This window comes from Pleurodeles waltl, chromosome 9 (assembly GCF_031143425.1).
Source record: "Pleurodeles waltl isolate 20211129_DDA chromosome 9, aPleWal1.hap1.20221129, whole genome shotgun sequence".
NCBI classification, from domain to species: Eukaryota; Metazoa; Chordata; class Amphibia; order Caudata; family Salamandridae; genus Pleurodeles; species Pleurodeles waltl.
In genome coordinates this window covers 140,820,004-140,842,544 of record NC_090448.1, presented here as the reverse complement: position 1 = coordinate 140,842,544, position 22,541 = coordinate 140,820,004, and the positions used below count along the sequence as shown (strand labels likewise).

Below are 22,541 nucleotides of genomic sequence, written 5' to 3'. Positions count from 1 at the left end.
GGGTCTATGACCATACCCTGCTATACCTCTTGAAATAACGGACAGTGTTGGAATTGTTCAACATGACTTGAATGAAGCTTCTTGAGAAGGAAGGGAGGGATGCCTTCATGGCTAGATAGATTCACTGAATGCTGAACAAAATACAAAAGCCTAATTTGTATTTAGAGTGATCAGTCCTTTAGTATGGAACGCCAGATTGTTTTTTCAAGGAATATTGACTTGGCAGTATTCTACGGTGATATTAGAAGTTACATTTTTTCAAGTGTTGTTCCCTCTTCTGCTCTTTCGTTGACTTTAAAATGATCTTATTTGGACCCCATGCACTATGATGTCATCTGGATGAGCGTCCCAGCCCACAGAGCAAACAAATGCAACTAAGATAGGCTGCAAACGCTAAGAAATGACGAAACAACCCATCAACAGGCTGTTGATGTTCTGTAGGTCTATCAAGGGCATATTCTTATGGCATCTGCAAGAGAGATTAAACCCCAAAAACATTGGATAAGACAATTGACCTAGTTTCTGAGCAAACATCAAAACGACTTCAGGACATGTGTTGATGAGATGTGGAAAAACAGGCACCAATGTCCTCATGCCAGCTGGTACCCTATTTACCTTGATGTCATTGAATTCTGTGGAGGCAGAGTAGTGACTGAAGTCATGTGCTGTCACCTTATGATGCAGGGGAGCTATTGCTAGAGATTAACTTTAAGAGTTTCAGAATCTAAGTAGATGCACAAAAGACTGCAAATGTATTCCAAGTTCCCTGTCTCTTTTTTTATTATTTACAAGACTGAACATGGTACAGATCAACTTCTATTCCACTCATAATGTCAGTCTACCTGGTATTATTTCAGTTAACTTCGCCATGAAACATTGCAAATAGTATGAACAGCTTATTTTAGATGTACCTTGGGCTTGAAAGCTATCAATTTTAAAACCATCTCTACGGTAAACACACCAGTGAAGACCATGTTCAAAACATCCATCACATCGTTAAAAATTTTGGATTGTCCATAGTGCTGCAAGTAAAAAAGCATATTACTGAGTTAGAGAAAATGGAGCAGCAGTCACTGTGTTCATTAAAATTAGATCATCTTACTGAGCTAAATTATGCTTACAACAGTAGCAAGACATACTTCATTACACACAGATATCCACTGATTGTTACAAACTTGGCTTTTTTAAAACTGACCACTTAAACATAACAAGATTAAACTAGATATTGCTTGTAAATGGTAATAAACTGGCCATCATAGCTTTGATATTTCAAAAAATTTATACTGCTAACCAGAAGTTGTCATTTGAAGTATGATTCTCAATTCAAAAGGTATCATTATGACCAATAAAAGGAAATGGGGATAGAAACTTTGTTAAACGATGTGCATCTTCAAGAGCATTCACTTTTACAGCTATTCACATTTCCCCCTACTCACCGAGAGTAGTGTAAATTCAGTTCTGCGGACCACAGCCTGTGCTCACAACCACCATTTTAAAATTGTTATCTAAACAGGGCCACCCTAGAATATCTAGAGAACTGACATTAAGTAACGAGACTAAGCAAACCTGCTTCAGATTTCATAAAGTAATGACTGGGCCAGAATCTTCCTGAGCCCCAAGTACCAGTGTTACAGATTTAGGCCAGAAATATCTGCTTTGTATATGAATGTAATCCCAACACAAGCAAATGTGGATCTGGCAATCAAAAACATCCATCACTCTCAAAGGAGCGTATGAGGAGAGGCAGAGCAGCCTCTCCCTTACCTGAGAAAGAGTGGTGGTTTTTTGCCCTTGTTCTTCTCTTGAGGCTGGAGCTTTCACTTCATCACCCTTACTGTAGGCGGCACATGCCTCCTTTTCCACTCTGAGAAAATGAGTATTCAGATAGTCTAGCCCAGTATAGGCTAGCATAGCCTGCACAAATGCACTATTTGTCCATAGGAATACTATGAATCAAGAGTAGTACTTGAAGAACAAGTTACTTACCTTCTTTCTGGTGGATACTTACCGCACATTCCTCACCTCTTGAGAATGATCAGCTGGCAGAATGGATCATAGAAATTGCTCCCACATGTTCTAAGTGGTGTTATGGGACTCTGTCATGTCCTTGCACCAACTGGGGAAGTGACACCTCTGAGCTGCGTATAAATGCTGCACCTGAGCGCTGACCTCAGTTTAGCATGAACTCTTCCGCACCTGAGACGCTGTTTGGACATAACAGTGTGCTGAATTAACTTAAGAGCTTTTTAGAATTACAGGAGTCCACTCCACAAAACGGGGAGCAAGGAGTGAGGTGAGTAACCTTCAGTTAAAAGTGTAAACCATGAACAGAGCTACAAAAGGAAAGTAAATTGTTCTTCTGGTGGATACTTCTAACCACAGATTCCTCAGCCTTTAATAGCTACCAAACACTAGCTCCCGAAAGGTGTAGGGTCAGCGGAGTGGATTCACATACCTCCACTTTTGAGACAGTAGTACATGGTGATTGTTTGTACAGGTGCCCACTTAGCAGCCTGGTAGATGTCCAGTACTGGAAGACCTCTCGCCACTGCCTTCGTGACAGCCTTAGCTCAGATGGAAATAACCTACAGGCTCTTGGGGGTCTCCTTCCTAGCAGGGCATAGCATGTTTTACGCACAGAACGATGCATCTAGACAGATTTTGTTTCTGCACCACTATTTCATCTTCCATTCTTAGCACTGGCAAAGGCCTTAAAAAGTTGATCATCAACCTGTTACTACTTCACACACTCAATGTAAAAAGTGAGGGCTCTTTTTATGCTCAGAAGGTGAAGACCTTCCTTCTCTCTATAGGGATACAGCTGTGAGAAAAAGCCGGTGGGGGGATATAATGAACTGATATACATGGGCTGGGGGGTGACATGACTTTCTGTAGAAATTAAGTATGAGTCCAGACCACCAATTTGCCAGGGAAGTTAACAGTGTATGGTGATTGTAATGATAGTGCCTGCAGGTCACTGACACACTGCTCAGAAGTAACTGCAATGAGGAACATAGGCCCTCATTACAAGGCTGACAGTCATAAGACCGCCATCCTTGCTGTGGCAATCCTACCGCTGCAGAGTTGGTTGTACGGACCGCCACATTACGAGTTGTGAGGCTTGCAGACGCCAAGCCTCCACAACTCCGCCTGGCCCACTGGTACGGTCGCACCCCTGCAGCCATCGGGGAGCACCTCCAACCCAGCAGCAGGACTCAGGCTGCAAACCGCCAGGCTTTCCATAGCGGTCACCCCACCACGTAAACCCTGGTGGTCACGCACCTGGTGACAGAAATCTTCATTCTTGTCAGTGGCACACACATACACACATGTCCACACACATCACCACCCGTCTACACACTCACATACACCCCCCAAACCCCTTCACGCATGCACATACACACCCATTCAGCATACGCATACATGCAATCAGACACCCCCATTCACTCATATTCATCCACACAGACACCCCCACTCACTCGCAGACATGCAGACCCCCCTATTCACGCGCGCAGACGCACCCAAACACAGACCCCACTGCCCCCCTTTCAGATGCCCACTTGCCTCCTCAGTCGAAGGGGACGTCTGGGAGGGGATGGGTCCTGGCGGTCTTCCCTTGCCACCACCAACACCACACCAGCAGGACTCCGCCAAGCCGTATTACGGCTTGTAATACAGCTCGCGGAGTCCTGCTGGGATGGCAGTGCCGGCAAGAGACCCACCTCTGCTGCGCCGACCACCAGCACAACTGCTGGCTGCTTTCCGCCTCAATAATGGCGGAAAGCAGCCAGCACTCGTAATATGGCGGTCTGCTGATCGCCAGCACTAGTGGTCGTCTGGTGGGTTAGGCTTTGGCGGTCAGTGAAATTGACCACCAAAGTCCAAATGAGGGCCTCAGTCTTGATAGGTAGCAGCTGTAGATAGCATTTGTGCATGGGCTTCAAAGGTGTGCACATCAGCAGTATGAGGACTAAGGTCAGACGTATGAAATATTTGAACATTCACAAATGCTATAATTTGGCATATGCAACTGTCAAAAAGCTTTTTCTTATCTACGCATCACGTTTTAGAAGTCAGAAAAATTTTCAGTACTCCTAAAATCAGATTACAAATATATAGCAATTCGGTATCGGGAAGGGGCATGTTGTAGGAGTCACTTACAAATAACAAATTGGTATATTAGGTATTGATGTTTTCTGTTTGAAATCTGGACGTAAAATACTGATATTTTATCAGCACTTTAAAGGAGTTGGTGATGCATTTGCAAATGAGAAGAGGTACTTTTCCCCTTTGTGGATGTATACAAAAAGAGCTGGTTCAGGAGTAGGCATCAATCCAGGGAACCACTGCGAAATCTAAAAATAAAAAAAGTAAATTTTAGATGCAGTCCTATACCTACAAGGAAAACGGTCTGCATTTAAATGTTTGTTTTATTAAAAAGAAATTACAGACACAGTGGTCTGCTGACCCAACAGGACCCCATCCCTGTGTTGACCACCAATTGCAGTGAGTCACAATCTGCAACCTACCTCACTAATACTGATAAGATAGGTCGGATTCTGACTCACTGAGATTTGGAATGTTAAGTTCAGACATATTATAGGTCAGTTCTTAAAATTCTTTACTGGTCGCAAAAAACTTGTCACAAAATGCTCCCACCATTTTGTGGCCAGAAAATAATACAACAAAACATGACAGAAACTGGCCTGTATAGTATCAACTTGATGGTCCCCTCACCAGGCCATAAACTTCACCCTACGACCCAAATATATAGAGTTGATGATTTGGAGCCTAGTGGCAAGAACAATATCAGCTAGTTCATCCACTCGCTTGCACCACTCAGTTTTCAAGAATGGAGGATTAGGTTGTGGAGAATCAGGTTCGGGACCCTATACTTTTGCTGAAGAAGGTGGTTTTCCTAAAGAGGTAGACACATCTGAGGCCAAATGCTAAAGTTGAACAGATTAGGGTACCACTCTCTTCGGGCTCAGCTCAATTCAGAGATACCCAGATGATCTCAGCCCAGTCTTTCCTGTTCTTTGTTAGAACTCTGGGCAGGAGAGGTGGGAAGGCATAGAGGAGACCTGTGCCCTACCGTACATAGAATACGTATAGCAGAAACTCCATGGTGCAGTAAAAATGGTACTGCACATTCTCAATGGTGATAAAAAGATCCAACCATGGCATGCCCTACATGGCAAAGATGCCTTTAGCCACATTCAGATGAAGAAGCCATTTGTGGTCATCAGAAGACATCCGCTTAACATGTCCGTCTGGCAAAAGTGGGACTTGTGTAATGTATAGTTAATACTGAGATCCCACTTAGGCACAGCCATTTTCAAAGGCACAGCACCTCCTGACAGAGGGCCCACAACAACGTACTTCCCATCTTCCTGCAGAACCATATGACAGCCATTGCCTCTCCAGATCTGAACTGCCACCCCCCTTACGGATGGGAAGATGGCCTTAGAAACAACAGAATGGCATAGACTTCTAAAAGGTTGATATGGAGATCCCACTCTACTGGAAATCAAAGGTCCTTGATTTCCACATCTCCCAGATAGTCACCTCCAACAAGAGCCATTGTGCTTTCAAAATGCTCATATTGTCCTAATGACAACCTCAGTTTTTAGCAGAGGTTCCAATGCAAGGCCTGAATGTACCAGCGAGCATGAGGGACCAGTAGGTTGTATGAAGTCTAAAGGCCAAGAAGCCTGAGAAATGCCCACACCAAATCTAGGATTGAGCCCAACATGACCAGATCACAACCAGAATATCACGGGGTGGAAAAGCCTTGAACACCACTGTGTCCAGGATGGCGCCTACAAAGGCAATCCTATGCATGGCCATCAGATTGGAATTGGGTTCGCCGATGGAAAACCCCATTGATGATAGAATGGTTACAATTGTGGTGAGCCGACCTTTAGCAACTAGTAATCAAGGAATGTGAATATATGTATACCGACGTGTGAAGATTGGCCACAACCAACCCAGCACCTTCGTAAGGATTGGCAGGGCAGAGGTAAGGTTGAACAGTAGAACAGCAAGCTCCATCACTAACCAAAGGTAGCATCACTGGGCCTGCAGGATGAGCACAAGTGTACAGCAAATCCAACAACACTATTCTATCCCAGGGAGCCAGGGCCAAAGGAACCTGGCCAACGGTATTTTCTTTAATTTGTTCTCCTTTAGGAAGGCATTCAAAGGGTGAAGGTCCAAAATTACCTTGAGCTCTCTATCTTTTTTGAGCACCAAGAAATAGAGAAAGCAGGGGTGTGGAATCCCTATAGCCGGCGCCCAGGACATATTTCTTGGGGTCAAGGACAACTAGTTTTCATGTTTATTTTGTCCTTAGAACACAGCCTCCTGCAGCACAAACCCTTTGGCTGCCAGTTTGCAGGGAAGGTAACTGTCTGAAGTCAAGGTAATATTTCTGTCCATATGTTAATGTTGTTCAAACTTATATTTATGGTTCGTTAATGCAAAAAAATTTAATATTAGGGTTAATAAATGTTGTAAGGTCACGCTGCACTACTGACAGTAAAAAAAAGTGTACACACAGTTGAAAAGTGCTCTCTGATTATATGCAAATGTTTGCAGAAACTTGTAAGCAAGATTGATGATTCTTCGCTTTCAAAATAAAATGTTCCGAAAAAAATGCAAGTAGGAAAAAAAAGACATTTTACTAAATGACTGTGAAATTGTAGGTGCTATTTCTTTGAAGCATCATTTAGTAAAAAGTGTTGATGCGTGCTAGTAATTCCAAAAAATATTCATAATGGAAATACAGTGTAACCATTTTCAACAAGATTATGGGAAACATGGGAAAAAAGCAAGCACTGGCAAAGCCAACCGATCCGACATTGGTTGTCAGTCTTTTGGTTTGGTGAATGCATGTCTTGTTTTGACTTGGCTTTTGTAACACTATATTGTTGTCGGGCTGAGCTGCCCTTACCATTGTAAGAACCATTGGCAAAAAGCAAAAAACGTTTTTGGTCTCAAGAAGCACACATTGCTACAGTAGTTCCTGGCACTGAAGAAAACTACTTTGTGTACCAATATGCTCCTTGTGAAAAAGCAGAATGCTATCACTCACAGTAAAGCCAGCCAACAGATAGAGAGAGAAATAAAATGTTATTAAAAATAAAATGTCTTGGTTAATGGTAGACCTAATTAGGATCCCAGTTCTTAAAGCAAGTCACAAAAGTGCACCCATGGTACATGTCTTTGAATTAGTGGCTTTCATGAATTCACACGAATTTACAGAAGTAGACCGGAAATCGTACTAGATTTTAGAACAAGCAAATATGCATGTGTAGATTTTTTCATGTGAAAATCTATTGAAAGTTCACTTTCCCTCCAACCACTTTTTTTCCCAACCATGGAAGAACTTCTACTTCTGCCATAGTCAGGAGTACATATCACCCTTTCTCAGTATGGGAGAACATCAGGGAAGAGCTGGTAAAAATCCTTAAAACATGCAAGTTAGTAGGTTCACACAGACTCAAAGGCATCCCAGCCCTAGAACTATTGCTTACTGCTTCCTCCAGCCCCAGTATGTAGATCTGTGGAAAGGTGGCAAAATAAGGAAATTACTATAGTAGGACTTAAAGTCCTAGTATATAAACCCTACTGTAGTATTAGCCCTGGCAGAGAGAGTGTATTATCAGAGCTCTTACAAAATGAGATTGCTGCCATAGTTTGTCGCTGAACTACATGGCACCAAAGGGACATGTAGATTCTTTTACAGGACAAGTAGACATAAGAAGCAACCTGCCCCATGCACAAGTAGATATTTTATTAAATTATAAATCCCTGAGGGAATAACATCCCTTGCATTTCTCCACCCTCTTGGACCCTCTCTATGACCCCACAGGTCAAAAGCGACAAAACTTCCTGCAGAAAGATGGAGGCATGATCTGCTTTCATCTGAATGAGAACAGGAAGAATGTGAGGGAGGGGTAGGATGTGAAGAGTAGGACATAACCTCTCTCAATAATCAGTATCACCCACTGAAGAGTTGTAATGGCACAACTTCTGGGCAAGAAAGAAAAAAAATCTACCTAGTGGCTAAGCATGCCCATGGCAGGAGCAACCAACAAGTCTTGGCCATGGCTGCAGTGGATGAGGAGGAAAAGGATTACTGTTGTCCTTGGTCTGTATGATGTTGGTCCAAAAAGAATCCTCGAGCCATGAATGGGCTGTAATAATTGCTGCACAGGTTGCAAGGGCTGTCTCAGGTGATAGGCATGGTCCTGAGAGTATCCTTTGAACATCCAGTACTGTTGGTGGAACTGACGAGCCAGAAAGCTAAACAAGAGGAGGGTACCGTAGCATGTTTAACGCGTTACAATGCAGCATTAGCCTGTTCACCAAACATTCTGGAGCCACTAACAAGTATGCCCATCGGGAATGCCTACATATATCCAAAGATTCCTGGTTTGCATTTCCATGCTTGGTGCTTGATCACAACACTTGTGCCCATGGTGCATCAATACAATCCATTGCTTATTCACCCACTTTCAAGATGTTTATGACTGCATCTTATTCATCCTGGATCAACTGAGGAAAGGCAAAACTAATCACGAACGGCTAGCAAGAGGTTGCTGGCTATGTTCAAAGAGTGCATGTGTGTATTTCCCCAGCAGCAAAAAAGTGTTCAGCAACCATTAGGCCAGGCTGGCTGAAGTTTAGACTCTTTTTCCAAAACTACTGATGCATTTTTAATACCTGTCCACAGACATGTGGACAGGAACGTGTTTGGGTTCACCCTGCTAATAGATCTCTGAACTATCAGGCTCTCTGGAGTTGAGTGCTGCGTGAAGAAGGCTGGATCACAGGCCTATGCTGCCTAACTACTGGGCAACTAACTGGTGAGACTGAACATGGCTTGGAACATGTCAGTATCAAACTTTTCATAAGGACCTGGTTGAAGGGCAACAAGAACTCCAAGATTGCAGGCCCAGGCTGTTAAAAGAGTTGCCTTAGTTTCTGTTAGGGGTAGTTTTAAGTCTACCACTTCTGCTGGAATGCAATGCAGACTACTACCTTGATGGAGATATTGCCTTCAGTGGGGGGTCTTGTTGGGATATATATATATATATATATATATATATATATATATATATATATATATATATATATATATATATATATATATATATATATATATATATATATATATATATATATATATATATATATATATATCACAGGGGAAGTGCTAAGTCCAGTGGCATTTTGTAGATCTTGATAAAGGCCAACATCAATACAATGGGGGGGTAAGTTATCTGCCTTCTCATTGTTGTCTTCACCATGGGGAACATTGTAAAGCCCTTGAATGGTTAGAATCCAATCCACACATTACACCCTGCCTCTTCTAGGACTGGTGTCGAGGGAGAGGCTGGGGATCCTCCAACGCTCGGGCTGTGCTTGGTGATCTCATAATAAGACACATGCCCGGCACGGGATGAACTTCGTTCCAGATCCAAGCTTGGTGCCAGGACGAGATAGGGTACTGGTGCTGCTGAAACTGGAGTGAGCGACTGGATGGTCAGCCCTGATGAGGCTTCTAGCGCTGGAGTAGAGGTTTGTGCTGACTAGGAACTGGGCAAAGGCACCACAAGGTCAGTCAGCATCTGGGCAGAATCTGTCAACTGAAGTCCACCTGGGGGCCCGTATGGCACTGTAAGGCACAAAAGTGCTCAATAGGAAGTCAGGTCATCCTGAAGAACATCTGCAATACGGCCTCTTTGAAAAATTCTATGTGCTGCAGAGGAAACAGGAAGGCTGATGCTCTATCTCGACAAAAGGAACCAGAGATGAAAGCAAAGAGGAGAACACTGACTCTACACCTAGTTCATGAAACATCTTGGACTTGGTTAAAGAATTACAACAAAATGTATCCTAGTAACAAATGGTGGAACAACAACTCCATTATAAGGCCCTCATTACAAGCAGCTCAGTAACTGGTGTGATGTTTATCATGCTAGATAAAATAAACCTTTTAGAGTTTGGTGCCTACAGCACCAGAATCTGCATGTTGCTGTAAAGACTGGGCATTTATACCCTGATAAATATCAGCAGGTTCGACCTCCCAATATTTCTCATAAACTCTTAATTGTGATAGGGCATTACCCCATATATTTCAATTTACTGGCCCACGAATAAGGAGGGCATATGAAACCTGAAAAACGGCTTGTTGTATCAAGAAAAAAGTATTGTACATTCCTTGAAAGACGTTACAGTCTAAGATGCTAAGAGAAAAGAGCACATGCAGGCTATTGTAAATGAAGACAAGCAGTACCTACTGGCCCGTCATTTTAAACAGGAGCATGACAAGAGCATGAATCTCCTTAAGCTTGTTGCCTTAGATTGAATACCACCTGAGGAGACACGGGGGTAATAGAACTCCGGGACATAGAAGATTGGAACCCAGATTCATTATTGGTGGTTTTCTGCTAAGCCTATTTGTGATAAACCCGGGGTGAAGGGCTGGGGATTCTGCCCGAACAGTTCATAATCTCCCCCGCATCCAGGACCCCCGACAGCACCTGCTAGATTTGACTACTAGGCAAATCTGTAAGGGCAGCGTGCGCGCTTGCCCAGATCGGCTTCAGGTGTGGAGACTGCGTCTGGGAGAATGGGCTGATGAACCCCTAAAGACCCATCTTTGCTATCCAGCAGGACCCTTCTCCTATGCCGGTCCGGCACTTTGAGCCAGTTAAAATACGTTCTAATTAATGCTTGCTCAATGATTAAACATTGTGTTGAGACTGGGGACATGATTGAATCCTTAGATTTGGTTTGTTTGCTCATCACAGAAACATGAGCCGGGGAAGACTCAAGTCCTGATTTTATGGCAGCCTCACCACCAGGGCTGGCAGTGATATTTAAGAATAAATTACATTGTGTTTTAGATCCTATCAATGTTAGTTCAGAAATTTGCAAAGGCACCTACTTTAAGGTTTGCCTCAGGAATATGGTGTCGTTCGAGGGCCTCTTCAGCTATCGTCCACCTGGTCCTAAGAACTCTTTCTTACTTCACTGGCTGTCCATTATTGAATCACTTATTGTAACCTCTAAGTGTATCGTGCTGGGAGACTTTAACTTTCATCTTTAGGATAAACAGGGCTGTGGGACAGGCGTTTTCCTTGATCTGATGTCTGATTTTGACTGGGACCTTAAGCCACCCATCGGGCAGGGCACACCCTGCATGGCATTTTGTCAGGCCATGATAGTTGTACTCTTTTGGATAATTTGGCCCTTGACTGGTCCGATCATCATCTGCTATCATTTAGTGTGGATGGGAGGAGGGTGTCCACTTATGTTCCATAGGTCACCAAGCTGGTTAGACATTGGTGCAGAATTGGGGAGCAGAAGTTTGCACAGGGATTGAAGGAGGGCTGGGAGCAGGATAGGGGGCTGCTTAGCTCCACGGTGGAAATGTACGAACAGGGAATAAGGGCAGGCACTGACTTGCTGGCCCCCTTAAGGAAGACTAGACCCTTGGCCAGTAAGAAAGAATCTTCTCCTTATTACACTAAGGAACACAAGGAGCTGCAAAGGCAATATAGGCAGCAGGAGGGCAAATTGAAATTGGATCAAAACATAGTGGAAAGAGACAAGCTCAGGACTCTGCTTGGGCACTATAAATTGGCAATCAATTAAACCAAATCGAACTATTTCACTCTTAAAATGAAGGAAGCAGATAATGCACCTATGGACCTCTTCAGAGTGGTCCGCTCTCGCACATCATCGGCCACCTCCCCGGAACTGAAGGATTCTCAAACCTTTTGTAATAAGGTAGCAGATTTTTCAAAAATAAAGTCTTACAGATCCATGCAAATTTTGCCCAACACCCTGAGGGTCTGGACCCCGTAGTCTCTATGGGGAATATGGCTTCTCCTAACAGTCCCCTTCTAGCCAAATTCCAACCACTGTCAGCTGACAGGATTAAAGCACTATAGTCTTACGATCCTTGCCCCCCTAAAATTTTGAGGCTCACTCCTGACCTGTCTTGGAAGGAGGCAATCGTAATGCCACTTAAAAAGAAAACAGGAGGCGCCCCTAATGATCTCCAAAATCTTCGTCCCATTTCTTAAATACCCACTCCGACTAAGATTCTTGAAAAACATCTTAATATCAAGCTAGCCCTTTCCTCAGGGAAGTGGCTGCTTAGATCCCTCCCAGCACGGGTTCCGGAATGCGCATAGCACAAAATCTGCTCTTTTCGCCACCTCTGACTTGATCCGCCGGACGGTGGATCAAGGGGAGGAAGCCATTCTGGTATAATTAGGTCTCTTGGTGGCATTCAACACCGTCTCTATGCAACTGTTGGTGCAGCCCCTTTATCAAGCTAGGGTAAGAAATGGTGCCCTGGATATGCTGGAGTCCTTCCTGCGCGAAAGATCAATCATTGTGAGCTGTGGTGATTTTAGAGGTGCCCCATTCCAACTTCCTTGTGTTGTCTCCCAGGGTCTTCTCTTAGCCTCACTCTGTTGAATCTGTATGTGGATCCGCTGTCAAAGTTGGTCCGCTCATTTGGCTTCCAGGTTTCCTCTTACGCTGATGATACCCAGCTCATTATCCCGGTCAATAGGGACTGGGAGGAGGTAGCAGTCATGTTTCACAACTGCATGAAGGAGGTCAACAAGTGAATGAGCCAAAACTGGCTAAAAATGAAAGTAGAGAAAACCGAAATCCTGTTTTTCGGCTCTAACACCTCCTTGTGGAGCTCTCGCTGGTGGTTCGCTGGTGGCCCGTGTCCATACCAGTGGCTAGAAACTTAGGAGTTTTATTTGACAATGCTATGTCTTTTGACCTACAGGCTAATCAGACTACTAAAACCTGTTATTGGGCGAAAAAAAAGGTTCAGAAAATTCTTCCCTTCTGTGAGAAAGTAGTCTCTTTCTAGCATGGTTACCACCACTTTTGGCCTGTTTGTGAGTGTTTGTCAGTGTGTTTTAGTGTGTCACTGGGATCCTGCTAGCCAGGACCCCAGTGCTCACAGTTAAAACCCTATTTGTCAGTTTGTTTTGCCTGTCTAACTGGGATCCTGCTAGCAAGGACCTCAGTGCTCATAGTTTGTGGCCTAATGTGTGTGTTGTCAGTATGCTTAACTGTATCACTGAAGTTCTGCTAACCAGAACTCCAGTGCTTATGCTCTCGCTACTTACCAAATTAGTCACTATAGTTTAATTACTTCATATTCCAACTCCAATTGGCACATAGGACCCCTCTTATAAGCCACTAGTATATGGTACCTAGGTACCCAGGGCATTGCCGTTCCAGGTGATCCTTATGGGATGCAGCATTTCTTTTGCCACCCATAAGGAGCTCAAACAAACCTTTCTTCAGGACTGCCACTGCAGCCTGACTGAAATAGTGCATACACCATTTCACAGCCATTTTCACTGCACTTAAGTAACTTATAAGTCATCTATATGTCTAACCTTCATTTACTGAAGGCTAGGTGCAATAGCAAAGATGCCTCCACGCAGTCCAGGGCCAATTCCTTGGACTTCGTGAGTGCGGGGATACCATTACACGTGTGCACTACATATATGTCAACACATATATGTAGCTTCATAATGGTAACTCCAAATATGGCCATGTGAGGTGTCTAAGATCATGTGAGGTGTCTAAGATCATGGAATGTTCCCCCCACTCCAAATCTGGGATTGGGGGGCCAATCCCATGCATCCTGGGGCTCCACTATGGAAGCCCAGTACTGCCAAACCAGCTCTCTGAGGTTTCCACTGCAGCCCCAGCTGCTGCCACCTCAGGTGTCAGCCCTCCTGGGAACCGAGCAGCTCAATCCCAGGAAGGCAGAACAATGCATTTCCTTTGGGAGGAGGGTGTTACAGCCTCTCCCTTTGGAAATAGGTGTTACAGGCTTTGGAGGGGTAGCCTTCCAGGGCCTATGGAAATGCTTTGAAGGGCACAGATGGTGCCCTCATTGCATAAGCCAATCTACACCGGTTCAGGGACCCCCAGTCCCTGCTCTGGCACAAAACTGGACAAAGGAAAGGGGAGTGACCACTCCCCTGTCCATCACCACCCCAGAGGTGGTGCTCAGAGCTCCTCCAGTGTGTCCCTGGCGTTAGCCATCTTGGATTCCAAGGTGTGGGGACACTCTCGAGACCTCTGAGTGGCCAGCGCCAGCAGGTGACGTCAGAGACCTCTCCGGATAGGTGCATACCTAGGTAGGTAGCTAATCCCCCTCTCAGGGCTATTTAGGGTCTCTCCTCTGGGTGTTTCCTCAGATTCAGCTTGCAAGACTCCTCCAGGAATCCTCTGCATCCTCTGCTTCAGTTTCTGACCTTCGGATCAACCGCGGACTGCTCTAGGAACTGCTGTAACTGCAACAAAGTATCCAGGATGACTCCTGTGATCTGCAACTTCAGCTCCAGCCAGCATTTGCAACAGTTTCCAAGGCGTGCATGATCTGAGGACTCCCTGTCTTCATCCCGCACCAGAAGAACTGAAGGAATCTCCCATGGAGTGATGGAATCACTTCCCTGCTTCTGCAGGCACCCTTCTGCGACGACGACCGGTACTCTGGGACTCCTCTCCTGACAACGAGCGTGATCCCAGGAACAGAAGTGGTAGACCGATGTGACCCAGACTGTCCTAATGTCCTGCTGTTCAAATGTGGTGGAGGTTAGAGCTTGCCTTCCTGTGCTGCGACAGTACCCCTATGCACTGAGTCATCTCCTCATCCTTGGGCTTCTGTGCCCTTCTTCCAAGAATCCTTCATGCACAGTGTAGCTCAGGTCACCAGCACTCCATCCTGCAATGCACAACTTGGTGAGTTTTCCCCGGCAGCGTGGGACCTTCCTTTGTTGTGCTGTGATGACTGCACTTTGCATCTTCTTTGTCCCCCTATCCTGGGACTCCCGTGGGTGCTGCCTGGTCTTCAATGGGCTCTCTACAGTGCTGAGAGCCCCCTCTGTCTCCTTAGTCCGAGTTGAGACCCCCGGATCCCTCCTGGGACCAGGCAGCTCCACTGTGACGCAAACTGTGAACTTGCGTGAACCAAGACTTGTTGGCGGAATCCAGAAACACAATCACCCTGCATCCAACAACTCGACGTGGGGCATGTCCTGCACCATGCACGAACCCGCAGCTACCTTCTTTGGTGCTCTTCTGTACTCTTCTTCTTACCGGAGAATCCACTTTTGCACTATCTTCTAGGTAGGCAGGGGCTCCTGTCCTTCCTGGAATCTTCTTCGACTGCTGGACTTGGTCTCCTCTCTTCACAGGTCTTCAGGTCCAGGAATCCACTGGTTGTTGATTGCCGTCTTGCTCGGTTTTTGCAAAATCTCTTATCACAAATTGTAGTGTGTCCTTAGGAAACTTGCAGTACTTTACTTCAACTTTCCTGGGCTCTGGGTTGGGGTACATTACTTACCTTTGGTGTTTTCTTACACTCCCAGCGCCCCTCTACACATTACACTTGCCTAGGGGGGAATTTGTGGTTCACATTCCACTTTCTTAGTATATGATTTGTGTTGCCCCTAGGCCTATTGCATTCTATTATATTTTCTATTGTTTGCACTATTCTATGACTGTTTACATACCTTCTTTTGGTTACTAGTGTATATATTGTGCAAACTACTTCCCTCCAGAAGGAGTATTGCTTCTAAGATACCTTTGGCCTTGTGTCACTAAAATAAAGTACCTTTAGTTTTGGTGACACTGAGTATTGTCTTTTATTGTGCATCAGTGCTGTGTAACTCTGGTGGTATTGCAGGAGCTTTGCATGTCTCATAGTTCAGCCTAAGCTGCTCTGCTACAGTTACCTCTAGACAGCCTACGCTGCTAGAACACTGCCTACATTTCACTAATAAGGGATAACTGGGCCTGGTATAAGATGTAAGTACCTTAGGTACCCACTACAAACCAGGCCAGTCTCCTACACCTTCTTACAGAAGGATCTCTGCATCTCGGTGATTCTTGCTTTAGTCATATCCAGATTGGACTACTGCAATGTGCTGATGCTTAATATCAGCAAAGGGTCTCTCCACAAGCTGCAACTTATACAAAACACTGCAGCCTGCCTTGTGTTGGATCTTCCGAGGTCAGCGTCCGCTAGTGGAATCCTGAGGCAGCTACATTGGCTACATGTGGAGAAGCCTATCTTTTTTAAAGCTCTTTGCCTCATATATAAGGCTCTCCATTCCGAAGGGCCCAAATACATTTGTGTTATCCTGAGATGGTATGTGCCTATTCACCATCTAAGGTCTACCAGTCTCGATCTGGCCGCAGTCCCCCGTAGCCGGAAATATAAATGGGGTGACAGAGCTTTCTCAGTGACGGTAGCTAACCTTTGGAACACTCTCCCGCTCCGGTTCAGGAAAGAGACATTTTTTATGCCTTTCTGAAAACAGCTAAAAACATGGCCTTTCTCCCACAAATTATAACTCTGAGTCCTTGAAAGTTGCTGCTCCTTCCTCATCTTCATTTGCCTTCACTTGCATTTCTTTCCGCTTAGCGCTTCGATGCTATGGCCAGAACGCGCTCTACAAATACATTTACAAATTACAAGGAGAATCCCTCTCTCCTGTGAATAAGTGATAATGAGGTGTTGCACACATTGAGGCCCTCATTCTGACCTTGGCGGGCGGCGGAGGCCGCCCGCCAAAGTCCCGCCGTCAGGTTACCGTTCCGCGGTCGAAAGACCGCGGCGGTAATTCTGACTTTCCCGCTGGGCTGGCGGGCGGTCGCCTTCAGGCCGCCCGCCAGCCCAGCGGGAAAGAGGCTTCCACGATGAAGCCGGCTCGGAATCGAGCCGGCGGAGTGGAAGCTGTGCGACGGGTGCAGTTGCACCCGTCGCGTATTTCACTGTCTGCGCAGCAGACAGTGAAATACATTTAGGGGCCCTCTTACGGGGGCCCCTGCAATGCCCATGCCAGTGGCATGGGCACTGCAGGGGCCCCCAGGGGCCCCGCGACCCCCCCTACCGCCATCCGGATCCCGGCGGTCGGACCGCCGGGATCTGGATGGCGGTAGGGGGGGTCGGAATCCCCTCGGCGGCGCAGCAAGCTGCGCCGCCTTGGAGGATTCAATGGGGCGGCGGTACACTGGCGGGAGCCCGCCAGTGTTGCCAGTCCGACCGCGGCTTTACCGCCGCGGTCGGAATCCCCATTGGAGCACCGCCGGCCTGTCGGCGGTGCTCCCGTGGTCCTCCGCCCTGGCGGTCTTTGACCGCCAGGGTCAGAATGACCGCCTGAGTGTATTAGAAGATAATGAAACCACTAAATCTGATCCTATTCTGAATTTGGTCAATAAGGATATTGATTCTGGCATGAGGTGTTCCAGTGGTTTCAAGCCCAGTCAATGATGCTAAGTTTGAAAGGGGTGTTGCTAATGAATTCAAAAAGTTAAGGTACTGAAGGAGGTGGACACAGGGCAGAGTGGAGAATAGACACCTACAGGCAATCAGGGAGCTACAACCTAATGGCCAAATAGTCATTAAACAGTCAGAATAAGGCAGAAGTGTTCTGGTCCTTCTGCTGGACATGTACCTGCGGGAGGGTTACAGACAAGTGAAGGATTTTTCCAGTTATGAATTATCTAACAGGGGTGTGATAATACAAGCAAATAGGAGTTATTATGACAAACACACTGATTGGCGGGAGCAGAATCTGTTACAATGGGAAGAGTATCAGTTTTCGAGGTGTGTGTACATAAAGATTCCAGCCCTTTATTTCTTGCCCAAACTACATAAAAACTTAATTAACCCTCCAAGCAGACCAATTGTTTCCTCAAGGGGGAGTCTGTTGGAAAACACATTGAGATATGTAGATCTCTTTTTGAGACCCTTTGTTGAATCCTTTGTTGTATCAGGGACACAGGTGATTTTTTACACATGATTGATTGCATCACATTGGATGAAAGTTTTGTACTTGTAAGTCTGGATGTGAACAGCCTCTATACCTGTATACCCCATGACCAGGGCATCCAGGCTAGCAGACACTTTCTAAGAGATTGTTCCCTATCCTATCTGTTACATAGGGAGATGGTATTAGATATGATGTAGGTATGCCTTACCAACAATTGTTTAATTTTTTACAAAAGTATTTATCACTAAACCCTGGAGACCACAATGGGCAATTGTTTCGCCCCAGCAAAGTGGGTCTTTACCTTGGCTGGTGGGAGGAACGAGTGGTCAGTAACATAAGTCAGCTTGACAAACATGGTCCTCTGGGTGAGGTACATTGACAAGATATTTGTACCTGGTATTGTACTATTGAATCAGCCCAGTAGTTTGTAGATGTTCAATGATAATTCATTGAATTTGAGATTCACTAGTCACTTGGACAAGGACAGAATATAATTTTTGGATTTGGAACTCATAGTACATGGGAACAAACTGGAGAGTCATTTATTCAGAATAAAGCCAGCAGTAAACAGTCTTTTGCAAGCAAACAGTAAACACCCACAGAATTTGAAACACAGCATTCCGTTTGGGAAGTTACCAAGAGCCAAATGGAGCTATAGCTCGGTGGGGTCTTTTAAAGAAGAAGCAGAAACTATGGTCAAAAGGTTTATTGACAGAGGATACTTTAAGACAACCGTGAACAAAGCTCTATCAAAGGTTAGCCAGATCAGAAAGGAGGATTTATTAGTTCCCATGAAAACACAAAAGAATGAACCACAACCCATTCAATTCATCACCATGTTTAACAACAGGGTATCTGAGGTGAAACAGATCTTTTCCAAATTCTAGCATGTTCTTCAAATGGATGACATTCTAGCAAGCCATTTAGAGGATCATCCCAAATATTAATGTACCTAAGAAGTACCTCTTTCTAAGACTCATTGAGCCGTAGTGTACTTACACAGTCATCAGGGAAACCTACAATCAAATGTTTTTATGCATGTGGCAATTGTAACGCCTGTAGGTCTAGCGACGACAAGAAAATCATAAACTTTCCATCTGTCCCCAGGCCTTTTCTTATCAGGGAACACCTTACTCTGATTATTGCATTTGTGGGTTGAGTTGTCTTTGCAATAAGTTTTACAAAGGACGTATGTTAGACCTGACATGCCTTAGGGTGGTCACCCCTAACTTTTTGCCTGCCTCCCTCCACTTTTTGGACTCTGTTTTTGCTGGCTTTTAGACTCTGCGCACTTTACCACTGCTAACCAGTGCTAAAGTGCAGATGCTCTCTCCCTTTAAACATGGTAACTTTGGATCATACCCAATTGGACTATTTATTAATTACTATTTTAGAAATGCCACTTTTCGAAAGTGAGCATTTCTCTGCACTTAAATCTTTCTGTCCCTTACAATCCACCTCTGGCTAGGTTTAGTTGTCAGCTCCTTGTGCATTCACTCAGACACACCCCAAACACAGGGTCTTCCTGGGCTGGGAGGGTGGAAGGCCTGCTCTGACACAAAGGACTGCCACACCCCCTACTGGGACCCTGGCAGACAAGATTGAACTGAGAGGGGACCTGTTGCACTTCTAAGCCACTCTTTGAAGTCTCCCCCACTTCAAAGGCATATTTGGGTATAAAACAGGGCCTCTGCCCTACCACCTCAGACTCTTGCTGTAGAAGAAACCTGAACCAGAACCTGCATCCTGCCAAGAAGAACTGCCTAGCTGCTCAAAGGACTCACCTGTCTGCTTTCTACAAAGGACTGCTGCCTTGCTGTTGGCCTGCTGCCTTGCTGAACTCTTGTCTGGCTGCAAAAGTGCTCTCCAAGAGCTTGGATAGAGCTTGCCTCCTATTCCCTGAAGTCTCAGGACCAAAAAGACTTCTCTTTTTCATTTTGACTTCTTGTGCACCGAAAAAAATTTGACGCACAGCTTGCTCAGCGGTGAGAAAATCGCCGCACGCCGATCCAGAAAGACGCCGCTCGACGCGACGCCTACGGTGCGACCTGAACTTCGACGCACGGCCTCGCCTGGACAATGCCGCCTGACTTCCAGAGAGGAAATCGAACCCCATTTCTAACAACGTACCATACATGGGGCCAAGAAAAGAGTCATTAAATACATGTGGGTCATTGTAAATTAAGGCAAGCAGTACCCAGGCAAGCAATGGCCCACCATTTTAAACTGGAGAATGTAAATCTCGTTAAGTTTGTTTTCTTAGATAGAATGCCACCTGTAGGAAGTTGGCTCTGTATGTGCTATTTCAAAGTAAGGAATAGCATGCACAGAGTCCAAGGGTTCCCCTTAGAGGTAAAATAGTGGTAAAAATAGATAATACTAATGCTCTATTTTGTGGTAGTGTGGTCGAGCAGTAGGCTTATCCAAGGAGTAGTGTTAAGCATTTGTTGTACATACACATAGACAATAAATGAGGTACACACACTCAGAGACAAATCCAGCCAATAGGTTTTGTTATAGAAAAATATATTTTCTTAGTTTATTTTAAGAACCACAGGTTCAAATTTAACATGTAATATCTTGTTTGAAAGGTATTGCAGGTAAGTACATTAGGAACTTTGAATCATTTCAATTGCATGTATACTTTTCAAGTTATTCACAAATAGCTATTTTAAAAGTGGACACAGTGCAATTTTCACAGTTCCTGGGGGAGGTAAGTTTTTGTTAGTTTTACCAGGTAAGTAAGACACTTACAGGGTTCAGTTCTTGGTCCAAGGTAGCCCACCGTTGGGGGTTCAGAGCAACCCCAAAGTCACCACACCAGCAGCTCAGGGCCGGTCAGGTGCAGAGTTCAAAGTGGTGCCCAAAACGCATAGGCTTCAATGGAGAGAAGGGGGTGCCCCGGTTCCGGTCTGCTTGCAGGTAAGTACCCGCGTCTTCGGAGGGCAGACCAGGGGGGTTTTGTAGGGCACCGGGGGGGACACAAGCCCACACAGAAATTTCACCCTCAGCGGCGCGGGGGCGGCCGGGTGCAGTGTTAGAACAAGCGTCGGGTTCGCAATGTAAGTCAATGAGAGATCAAGGGATCTCTTCAGCGCTGCAGGCAGGCAAGGGGGGGCTTCCTCGGGGAAACCTCCACTTGGGCAAGGGAGAGGGACTCCTGGGGGTCACTTCTGCAGTGAAAGTCCGGTCCTTCAGGTCCTGGGGGCTGCGGGTGCAGGGTCTTTTCCAGGCGTCGGGACTTAGGTTTCAGAGAGTCGCGGTCAGGGGAAGCCTCGGGATTCCCTCTGCAGGCGGCGCTGTGGGGGCTCAGGGGGGACAGGTTTTGGTACTCACAGTCGTAGAGTAGTCCGGGGGTCCTCCCTGAGGTGTTGGTTCTCCACCAGCCGAGTCGGGGTCGCCGGGTGCAGTGTTGCAAGTCTCACGCTTCTTGCGGGGAGTTGCAGGGTTCTTTAAAGCTGCTTCTTGAAACAAAGTTGCAGTCTTTTTGGAGCAGGTCCGCTGTCCTCGGGAGTTTCTTGTCGTCGTCGAAGCAGGGCAGTCCTCAGAGGATTCAGAGGTCGCTGGTCCCTTTGGAAGGCGTCGCTGGAGCAGAGTTCTTTGGAAGGCAGGAGACAGGCCGGTGAGTTTCTGGAGCCAAGGCAGTTGTTGTCTTCTGGTCTTCCTCTGCAGGGGTTTTCAGCTGGGCAGTCCTTCTTCTTGTTGTTGCAGGAATCTAATTTTCTAGGGTTCAGGGTAGCCCTTAAATACTAAATTTAAGGGCGTGTTTAGGTCTGGGGTGTTAGTAGCCAATGGCTACTAGCCCTGAGGGTGGGTACACCCTCTTTGTGCCTCCTCCCAAGGGGAGGGGGTCACAATCCTAACCCTATTGGGGGAATCCTCCATCTGCAAGATGGAGGATTTCTAAAAGTTAGAGTCACTTCAGCTCAGGACACCTTAGGGGCTGTCCTGACTGGCCAGTGACTCCTCCTTGTTGCTTTCTTTGTTCCCTCCAGCCTTGCCGCCAAAAGTGGGGGCCGTGGCCGGAGGGGGCGGGCAACTCCACTAAGCTGGAGTGCCCTGCTGGGCTGTGACAAAGGGGTGAGCCTTTGAGGCTCACCGCCAGGTGTCACAGCTCCTGCCTGGGGGAGGTGTTAGCATCTCCACCCAGTACAGGCTTTGTTACTGGCCTCAGAGTGACAAAGGCACTCTCCCCATGGGGCCAGCAACATGTCTCTAGTGTGGCAGGCTGCTGGAACTAGTCAGCCTACACAGACAGTCGGTTAAGTTTCAGGGGGCACCTCTAAGGTGCCCTCTGGTGTGTATTTTGCAATAAAATGTACACTGGCATCAGTGTGCATTTATTGTGCTGAGAAGTTTGATACCAAACTTCCCAGTTTTCAGTGTAGCCATTATGGTGCTGTGGAGTTCGTGTTTGACAAACTCCCAGACCATATACTCTTATGGCTACCCTGCACTTACAATGTCTAAGGTTTTGTTTAGACACTGTAGGGGTACCATGCTCATGCACTGGTACCCTCACCTATGGTATAGTGCACCCTGCCTTAGGGCTGTAAGGCCTGCTAGAGGGGTGACTGACCTATACTTGCATAGGCAGTGAGAGGCTGGCATGGCACCCTGAGGGGAGTGCCATGTCGACTTACTCGTTTTGTTCTCACTAGCACACACAAGCTGGCAAGCAGGGTGTCTGTG

General features: G+C 46.0%; 1 protein-coding gene across 2 annotated transcripts in view; it reads right to left on the bottom strand.

Moving 5' to 3' along the window:
• Nucleotides 1-22,541, bottom strand: part of CACNA1D (calcium voltage-gated channel subunit alpha1 D) — a 1,248,477-nt gene that overhangs the window by 388,078 nt on the left and 837,858 nt on the right. For both annotated transcript variants that reach the window (XM_069206436.1, XM_069206437.1), the window contains exon 29: nt 912-1,022. In XM_069206436.1, coding sequence (XP_069062537.1) covers nt 912-1,022 — 111 coding nt within the window. The remainder of the gene's footprint in view (nt 1-911; nt 1,023-22,541) is intronic.